This window comes from Eptatretus burgeri, chromosome 13 (assembly GCF_056783735.1).
Source record: "Eptatretus burgeri isolate ZD-2024b chromosome 13, Ebu_testis_v1, whole genome shotgun sequence".
NCBI classification, from domain to species: Eukaryota; Metazoa; Chordata; class Myxini; order Myxiniformes; family Myxinidae; genus Eptatretus; species Eptatretus burgeri.
The window spans coordinates 32,025,757-32,036,599 of NC_140973.1; the positions used below are offsets into that span (position 1 = coordinate 32,025,757).

The 10,843-nt window shown below is 45.1% G+C and overlaps 1 protein-coding gene across 1 annotated transcript in view; it reads left to right on the forward strand.

The window, feature by feature from the left end:
- Positions 1-454: 454 nt before the first annotated feature.
- The window catches only part of CDHR2 (cadherin related family member 2), a 246,758-nt gene continuing 236,369 nt past the window's right edge, over positions 455-10,843 (forward strand). The window contains exon 1 of the mRNA XM_085851957.1: positions 455-545. Within this exon, the coding sequence (XP_085708083.1) occupies positions 518-545 (28 nt within the window). The 5' untranslated portion in view covers positions 455-517. The remainder of the gene's footprint in view (positions 546-10,843) is intronic.

Genomic DNA, 10,843 nt, shown 5'->3' on the forward strand with positions numbered 1-10,843 from the left:
AACGCACATACTAATGGACTAACAAACTCGGAATTCCCTATATGTTGAATGCAGAATTCCCGAGGGTTGGTTTTCACAACCGAAACAGTATATTTTGTTGAAATGTAAATCTGGATGTTTGAAGGTATATAATATTAAAGCTTTTTGGTGTTTTGCTTTTGAATTGCATACAAATTTATGCACTTTTTTTGTCCTTTCATATTAAAAAAGAAAAAATGAAAAGATCGATTCACTTTGTATTTTCGACACAGGTGTAGTGGAGACAGACGTAGCTTACTTTGGTCACCACAGGTATTCGCAATGTATTTAGACAGCAGGTACAGACGGTGTAACTTGGAGTCAATAGTTGTGACGAACGCAGTGTGTTGTTCCGGAGATATAAAATCTAAATCTCGACCTGAAAATAGCGCACGGACTTTGCTCGCAATCGAAACTTACAGGTAATGAACAACAGGTAAACCAGGTACAAGAGTCCCAAGAACAAGGAGTGGCTCATTTTTGCAGAGAAAAGGGAATCATGGCTGGTGTAAAAATCAAGAGTGGAGGTAAGTCGATTCACATTTTTATATCTCTCTTTCTCAGTAGAATTGGATACCACATCAAAATAGGTAATAGAATATATATACATATTACAAATTTATATACCTACTCATGTGACCATTCGTTAACCATATTGTTGTGCTGAAGATTATTGCAAAAACAGGTACCCTACCTATTGACGTGTAGTCCATTGAAAATTTGTTTTTACCCCTTTCTTCAATTCCGACTAATTTATAGTGGGACACGTTTTAAAAAACATGACGTGCTTTTGGGATCAATGGGGTTTAATTTTACTGTCTTGGGGTAAACAGCCTCGATGGAGTAACGGTCGGCAGTTCGAATCCTGTCTCAGTCATACCAAACACTTTATAACAATGGTATGCGTTCCTTGATCGACACGGCATTTAAAAAGGCGACAGAAAATATAAACAGCCAGAGGTTGGTAATTATAGCACAAGCTTGGATGGGCTTGATTGGCCTCCTGCATCAAACTTCCTCAAAGGGACCTTGTATAATTATTATCAACTGTGAATGTGGAGCATCAAGCAAGGAAACGGCACCAGTGGCATATCCAGAACTTTGCAGTGGGGGGCAAAATCGCTGCCAAGAATATATATATATATATATATATATATATATATATATATATATATATATATATATATATATATATATATATATATATATATATATATATATATATATATATTGTTACGGTTCTAGGAACCGTATGCATACAACATACAGGTGTCCCATGTCAGTTATTCCATTAAGTATATGTGCAGACAGATCCCCTTCCTTGTGTTTAGTGGGAAAATTAAAGGAGTGCGTTGCGATGTTTTTTTAGTTACATTAATAAATCTTTATATCCCTATTCCATTTCATTGCAAAGGCAAATCCACGACAACCCACGGTACCCTCTGCCTGCTTGCCCTCCTCTCGCTTGCTACTCGCGCGTGGGCTGAACAACCGCGTGTTCACCTACTCACCTAACCGGCAACTCGCTGTCCGAGGCAAAATCCTTTTACAGTAGTTCCTTTTTGGCGAGTCCGCACGTGTGTAGGGGCGGGCTTCCCGGTATGGCCAAAACCCCGCCCAAAAAGGGCGGACCCAAGAACCCCATCCAATCAAGGCGGACAGTGATGTCAGCTTCACCAAGGCCCCTCCCCGCTTAGGGAGATGGATAAATTACGACACCATCCTCAGGGTGGTGTGCTTGGTGTTCGGAGAGTTCGTGAACTGCTGAGACAGTTCGTTCTGTGCTGGAGTCTTGAGTTATTTGGGGGTCTGGAAAAGAAGCGAAACTGCAACAGACATTTGGAAGCCTGAATCCTGTCCCAGATCGGGATCGTTAAAAGAAAGATCTCTGGAGGATCCAAGGAGTTCTTTGGGGGTCGTTCGTTGAGTGAGAGACCCAAAGACTCAGCCTCATCGTGGGAGATACCCAATGATCCTGGCTGCCTTGAATTCCACACACACACACGAACTCCACACATGCGGCAGTGGGCCGAGCTGCGCGACCATTGCCAGGTGCCGCACTACGGAGCATCCATTTCCCCGGAACTCGGGTACCGAGAACTGCGACCTCAACTCCCTCCCTCCCTGGCTACAAAAGTCCTTTGCCTTCGACTGGGTTTATTTTGTTCGAGTGTGTGGCACCGTTCATTAAGTAGAACTGTACAAGTTATTCGAACCTTGTAAATCTTGCCTGTATTATTCTCGCGACAAGTCTGCTCTGTGTCTGCTTTATAAGTTGCTGTAAAATTGTCGCACTACATCTTTCTCTCATCTTCCCCTGCATAACATCCCCAATAAACCTGTTACCTGTACCACATAACTTTCCTCACTTTATTGTAAATAAATTATCATTAGAAATGTTCCCAGTTCGTTTTCTTCTTTTCCTTCATTCGTCCAGCATGGTTCGGATCTGAGGTGAGCCGGGTCTTTATCCCCGATATTCTGTTCATTCTTGCCGGTACGTTCTTGGCGGATCCGCCCGGCTGCATCCGAACCGGAAAGGTGTTGGTAGAGTGATCCGGTTCGGGCAAGACGTACCGAGGGCATGGTTCCCTGGTAGACGACACCGCATGGTAAATTGGTTCTCGACTAAAAGACCCTACACTACGCGGTGGAGGTATTGGCGTCCACAGTCGGTTAAGCGACCCGCCACCTCACAAAATTATCCATGAGCGACGCCCTACAATTCTGGGAGTCTGCTGGGAGGCAACGTAACTTCCCCCACCGAGCAGTCATTCTCGCCACCGGTCCCTGGCCCGCAACAATATATATATATATATATATATATATATATATATATATATATATATATATATATATATATACTGTTGTGGGCCGGGGGTCCGTTGAGAAGATCACTGGGGGGGGAGGGGGGAAGCTATCTCGGCTCCCACCAGACTCTGGAATTGAAGGCCGTCGCACATGGATAATTCCATGGTGGGTCGCTAAACCGACTGTGGACGCCAATAACTCAACCGGGTGACCTCGGGTCCTCCCATCTATGGGTTAACCGGGTTACCCAATTAATCACATGATTTAATTGCCGGGGAACACGCCCTCGGTACGCCTTGTCTGAACGGGATCACTCTACCGGACCGGATCACTTTCCCGGATTGGATGCAGCTGAGCGACACTGCCAAGGACGTACCAGCTAAAAGGAACGGATTGTTGGGAATAAAGTCCCGGCTAAGCTTGGATTCGGACCATGCTGGATCAATGCAAGGAAAGACAAAAACGGGCAGGGAACATTCCAAATACTGTAGTAATTTATTAACAATGGGCGAGGAAAGTTAAGTGGTACAATCAAGAGATTTATTGGGGTGTGTTGTGCAGAGATAGGGGAAAAAGGTGGTGCGATAATAAACAAGCAACTTATGAAAGCAGATGCAGAGCAGTCCAACCCAAAAATAATAACAATCTTCTAAAGGGTAACTTATATCGACAGGCACCAAGACACACACACACACACACACACACACACACACACACACACACACACACACACACACACACACACACACACACACACACACACACACACACACACACACACACACACACACACACACACACACACACACACACACACACACACACACACACACACACACACACACACACACACAGAAAACCCGATGAAGAGGAATTGAAGCAAGACAGGAGAGGAGTTGAGGTTACGGTCTCTCGGTACTTTGGTATAATTGATACGCGGTACCCGAACGCACCACCAATATGTTTGGGGGGAATGCTCTGTGGCGCGTTGTCTCTTGCTTCGGGCAGCTCGTGTCGAGACCGTGGGCGTGAAGGAGGGGCTTGAGTTGGGAGGGTGGAGTCCAGAGCGAGTGTATGGAGTGGTAGGCGGGACCAGGTGGGTGGGTGGAGTCAGCGTCGTGTGGGCAGAGAAGAGGAGGAGGAGTCCAGTGATGACGACAGTAGGCGGAGTCGAAGACCAGCTTGAGCAGGAGGCGAGACAGGACAGAGAGCGAGCGAACGGCCCCACTCCGACCTGTATAGGTCGCGGGGTACAGGGGCACCCCGAAGAGACGCGTCGTCACCCAAACCGGGCGCTCTGATTGGCGCATAGATCTGTGATTGGCACAGTGCGCATAGATCCGCCATGACACACGTGGCCAGCGCTCGTGTTCGCCTGATTCTGATATTGTTTGCGTGGGCGAAACCTGATCCATATAATTAGTCCAGAAATGGGTTGAAAGGAACGTGCCATTTGTCCCTTGCACACTCGCATCCCGCCCAACGTGGCGTGGTTGTCGTTTTACTATTATCGGCCTATTATTAGGGATCGCTTGAGGACGAGAGCTCTGTGCTGTCTATGCTCATATGGTGTTTGAGCGCCCTTTCTAAGGTGCTGTTTCTTCCGTCTCCTCGGTACGTGTTCCGTGCAGCGTGGGCATTGTGTTGAGTGTGTTTCCTGTCCATTGGGTGGAAATTACCGCTGCGCGTGCGTTTGGCGTGCTGTGTTTTCTACGGAGGGTGGGGGTGTAAAATGCCTGCTTGGCCTTTTCTGAGGACCCATCTCACAGTGAAGGGTGCACGTGGCTCAGATTTACCTCAGGAATAATCAGAAAAGAAGAGTAGGAATGAAGTTAGAAATGAAATGAAGAAGGAATGATGTAAGCAAACCTAGCTATGAGATCCTCGCAACGCAAGCCCCTGTTGTCCTGATAGACAAAAGGGAAGGGACTATCTCTACGTATATTAATGGAATAACTGTCTTGGGACCACGATATTTTGAGTGCATGTGGTTCCGAGAACCGCAACAATACATATATACACATACACACATACATGTTATCCTTATTGTTCTCAACAAGGAACGACCTCGGCTGGGGAAAAATAAAACCGTGATGGAATGAGTGCATTAATTTTACTGTTTTCTAAATTTTCTACGTATGAACAATCTAAAGATGTATTTTCTGGCACAAGCAGATTACCCGCCTTGTTCCAGAGGGCAATCTTATTCCAAGCACGCAACACGTTCTTCTGACATTTTTATTTGTGTGGTCTATAGGCAACTGACAGTTGTCTCAATCGCTTGCAAAAAAAAAAAATACCCGTGTTACATGCATGAAGTAAAAACGTACTGTCGTGTCCAGGGGGTTTGCCCCAACCTGAACGATAGCCAAACAGTTCTCCCTTAGGGGCGAACACGTGATCCTTGGAGATTATAGCGCACACGGGAAGGAAGGGCGGCAAAGGCACGTAGCAGACTGAAGCACAGCACAAGGGTTTATGCTCGAACACACAACAAATATACACACAAACAACTTTAATAAATACGGGGTTTAATGAAAATAAATCAAATATTTACAATGGTGATCAATCAAAGTGTATTAATAAAAACGGAACGCGAGGTAAAACTCAATTCCTACTTGAGTCGCCTCCATACATACAAGGGGACAGAATAAATAAAAGAAAATTCCTCCCTTTCTCCCGGCACTTAACTCTGTCCGCAGAGATGAGTTTATGGAGCTTGAGGTTCGCCAAACCGCGTCGTGACTGCGCGGGAAAACGTGCCAAGCCTCTCTCTTGGTGGGAAGCGGACGGAAGGTAGTTCGGGCGGTGATATTCAACACCAGGGCTCAGAAACCGCCGTGCAGGTTATTTTCAGGATCGCACTCGCTGACACCACTCCTCTGCAAAATGGCGGCGACCTTCTTCTCCGATGGCCAAACATGAAGGTCCGAGGCACGGTCTCACACGACCCAGCTGAACAGTCAATGGACAGCATCTTGCTCTATCACGCGAGCAAGTTCACACAAACAAACAACAGGATTCACGCTGCCTTTTCCTTCGAGGGGAGGGCGGCCAGCCAGAGCCTCGGTCTCAATCACGTTCCTCACAGACCCTTCGTTTTCACTCCTTCGTGTACCAACTCCGATCCTAACTCCATCCTCTCTCTGACGTCACACCCATTAATTATCCACTCCAGGAGAGTGGTTGGCTGATTGTCATTACTCGAGGTAGGGTTTCTTGCCTGCTTGGAATGTGCAGCTCCGTTGTTGTTGTTTTAAGGACAACATCCCTTTTTAATCACTGGTATTGAAATACAAAAACATAGGAAAAGGTCACAGGGGGAAATCACATACTGGGGGAAGTTATCCTTAAATCCTACCTAATGTAACATAGCACCCACCACTCCCTGTGTGGTTACACGTAACACTTCAGCTCACAGTCTCCCTACTTAATTTGCATCGAGATGTCTGCTACACGTCCACGGACCAAGCTACTCTATACAATCCTACCTTTTCTATGAAATTCCTCCATCTATCCCACAAACATAACAATACCTTCTGCTTATGATTCAAAACACCTTACTGCACTGGAAAAGGTGGGGACATGAATACTGTACTGTAAATGGAGGAGACTTGTAATACCCTCCCCCACTTGGAGGCGGCACTACACGATACACATTTGATAGAGAATTTGCATTCCCCCCCCTTCCATGACCACCGGGAATGATAAAAACACGCCTATACACTAATTTGGGTCATGCTGATTGTATGTAGCAAGTCTGGATTTAATCGGGCCAGAACTGTGGGATTCGGAGCGCCACACACCCACGCGCGCGCACACATTATTGTAAAGATGATTTATATGATTAAAACAAATTCAACTTTGAACTGACCTTGATATGAAATCTTTGCACCTTTTGCGTATTCTGGCAAAGCTGTCAGTCACCGATGAGTAGTCTACTCTTTAAGCAAGATCCTTTTCCATAGGGAGTAATGTCAGCCCAGAAAGCCGTTCTCCATTTATTGTGACGCAAAGATGTTTCTTGATCAGTTTGACCCTGCTGTAGCTGAAGAAATTGGTAGTGTCCCAACGATGCGATACAGTCTTGTAGGATTGGCATAAGCGCACTCTAATATGTGCTTGATTATGAATTTCAAGATGCCTTGTGTATTTGTTGTTTCATTACTATCAGTATCACTTCCTCATTGGTACAGTGTTAAGTTTTAGTATTCAGCCAGGAGTTGGTCCACTTTTGCTCTGACGAAGGGTAAGACCAAACACGGCTTCACTTTTATTACCATGGTATTTTCATTTCTTCCCAGCAGGGACCTGCGGAACATCTGCGCAATGTAAAATATGATCTCAAGTCCTAAACTCCCCCACACCCCCACCCACAAACCCCAAGTCCTCACCCTCCACTTCCATCCTCCAAGTCCTCACCATCCCCATTACAACCCTAAAGCATCAATCCCTTCCCCACTCCAAACCTCCATGGTAAAATTTCAAAATGAACATTTCAAAATTAGCCTCCAAAGCCAGTCACTGACTGGGCATCCTCAGTCGTAAAAAGTTTTCCTTGGCACACCTGAACACTCCTATCCACATACAAGGTCTTCATCTGCAACTTGATGGAGTACTGCTCCCCCCTGTGGGCTGAGTGCCCTGCCTTACATCTTGCTTAGCTTGACTCCATGGAAACCAAGGCCTTTAAGATTACTGGAATATCCCACGATGAAAGCCATCGATTTGCCACTGCAGACACACCTGTGGTCTCTGTTTTCTACTGCCTCCATTCTGGTCTTGCACCCTCTGCTCTTTCCGTAGTTTGTTGCGCCCCCCCCCCTTTTCCCTCAGGTTTCTGCAGGGCACACATGGTCCACCATACTTTCTGGGGATTTTACCTAAATCAAGCATCAATGTCCACCTCCACTCATTTATTGCTCCTTTGTCCCACCTGTGGAACCAACTCCCACATTCTCTTCAATCTCATTCTTCCCCCCAGAGAGCTGTTCACCATCTCAGATCTTCCCCATTTCAAAACCATGATCTTTTCTCCCTCATTAACCCTCTCCCCAACCCACCCCAATCCATCCTCCTTCCAAATTTTCAGTTTTCCCTCCTGAGTTTCCTTTTGTATGCATCTTCTCCACCCGATGCGTCCTCTCCTGCCCCACGTCCATTGCTTGACCGGGTCTTCCTCTGTCTTGGCCTTCACCTCTGCTGTTGGTGTCTCCCCCCCCCACCTTTCCCTCTGCTGTTCGTTTTGTCCTGTTGCATCCTAATCCATTCAGTGTACTTTCTCTTCCATGAGCCTCGACTATACAATTTTTTTTTTTGGAATGGCACTCATTTGAGTGCATACCACTCTCTGACAGGCTGAACAGTTTATGTTTTGTATCCCTCTGATATCCAGATCTGCATCCAGACCTAAACCAAAATCTAATCAGCTTGTTCTTGTCAACTACCAAAATCATCCACCAAGTTTTATCATAACCCGTCCACAACTTTTTGAAATATCATACTATATATCGTTTTTGGTTCCATCTCTCAATGGTGAAACGTCGCTCAAAAATACGAAATTTCGGATCTGGATCTGGATCTTCACCAAAATCAAATCAATTCATCCTCATCATACACCCAACCCGTCCACTAAGTTTTGTTCAAATCTGGCCACAACTTTTTAAGATGGCATGTAAAGTATCGTGTTTGGCCCTTTCTCTCAATGATGAAGAATCACTTAAAAAATTCTAGTATCCTGATCTTCACCAAAATCTCAAGTCGTTCTTGTCACAGAAACAACCTGTCCACCAAGTTTCATCGAAGTCCGTGCATACGTTTTTGAGAATCTCGCTCAGAGACATACAGATAAACAGACAAACAAACAGAGACAGAGGTGAAAACATAACTGCCATCCACCTTTGATAGCGGAGATTAAAAAAGTAAATCCCATACTTTTTGGCAAAAATGCTGTCGTGGAGGTGGGTGGAAGCAAGTCACCTTTGCTCTTCAGTCCCATTGTATACACCAAATATCAGCACATACCATTTTTAGTCTTTGGTATGACTCAACCAGAGTCCCAACCGCCGACCTACCAGACGAGCTGATGCTCCAACCATTAAGCCACCCAGTCTGGTGGATGTCAACGTTAACTTTAAGGGCCGTACACAAAATCCGTAACTTTATTTATTTGGCGGTTTTCTGACACCCCCTCCTCTTGTGAATCTTTGCTTGAACCTTTGCTCCCCTAAAAAAAATACGTGACTGTGAAAGAGCAATGTCGCCTTTTTAAAAATTTGATCAGCTCCGATTCTGTAAGTTTCCTTTTTGTCAATGTTATCTGACAGCTCTTGAATTATTTAAATGTAACTCTTTACTTCGCTCCAAATTTTACAAACCTCGAGCTGAAAGTCCTACTTTCTTCTTTTTGGAGAAGCCCTCTCATAGCCTCGAATGATTGATTTGAACAGCGTGTCTGCCATTTTTGGACGAATGAAAATAAAAGCAAGGCCGTTCTAAATTGATACGTCCTGTCGTGGTGAAGGGAAATCCAAGATGGCTGCCCCCATGGAGATTACGAAGACTTCAGGTGACCGTGCCTCTGACAGCCTCCTACCCTCCCTTTGTGATACTCTGTGTCCTTCCACCATCACCACCCCCAAAGCTTCACGTATTTTGTGTACGGCCCCTGATGTTCAACCGTGTGCATTCATGTATTCAGGAGAGTTGGATTATAATGATCCCCTCACCCCCACAATGTTTTCCTTACCTGAGATACTGTATTATGCTTGCTTTGGGGTCTATCCACAAAACACAGTGCCTATAGAAAGGTTACACCCACTTTCAAAATTTTCACCTTTTGTTGCCTTGTAGCCGAGAATTAAATTGCATTAAATCAGGCTTTTTCACCTTTATTTGCACATCGTAACCTTCATCTTCCAAGTGAAAAACAAATTCTACAAATTTGAGAAAATTAATTAAAAATACAAAACTAGAATATCTTGGTTGGATAAGTGTCCACCCCCCTTATAATAGCAATTGTAAATTAGCTCAGGTGTAACCAATCACCATCAAAATCACACACCAAGTTAATTGGCTTCCACCTGTGTTAAATTGTCGTGATTCTGATTATTTCAGAATAAAAACATCTGTTTCTGTAGGTTTCCTCTGTGGGTCGTGCATTTCAGAGCATTTACTCAACCATGAGCACCAAGGAGCTTTCAAAATATCTCTGGGATAAAGTTGTGGAAAGGCATAGATCAGGGGATGGGTATAAAATTTTTTCAAAGGCCTTGAATATCCTTTGGAGCTCAGTCAAGACAATCATTAAGAAGTGGAAGGCGTATGGTGTCACCAAGACCCTGCCTTGATCAGGGTGTCTGTCCAAACTGGATGACCAAGCAAGGCGGGGACTGATCAGAGAGGCTAACAAGAAGCCAATAACAACTTTGAAAGAGCTGCAGGCCTTTATGGCAAAGACTGGTCACTGTGTGCATGTGACAACAATATCCCAAACACTCCACAAGTCTGGCCTGTATGGTAGGTTGGCAAGAAGGAAGTCAATCACTCATAAAAGCCCACCTTGAGTCCCATTTGAGGTATGCAACAAACCAATCCGGAGATTATGAAGCCATGTTTTTTTTTGGGTCCGAAATGCAAAATGTTACATTTGCACAAACCCAACACAACACATCATCCCTACTGTGAAGCATGGTGGTGGCAGCATCATGTTATAGGGATGTTTCTCATCAGCAAGGACTGGGGCACTTGTCAGGATGGAAGGGAAAATGAATGGAGCAAACTCCATAAAAAAAATGTTGGAGGAAAACCTACTGCCCTCTGCAAGAAAGCTGAAATTGGGATGGAAGTTCACCTTTCAGCATGACAATGACCTGAAGCACACATCCAAAGCTGCGCTGGTGGCGAAGGAACAAAAAGATAAATGTCCTCGAGTGGCCCAGTCAGAGCCCCGATCTAAATCCAATCGGAAATCTGTGGCATGACTTGGAAGATTGCTGTCCAGCAACGCTCCCCA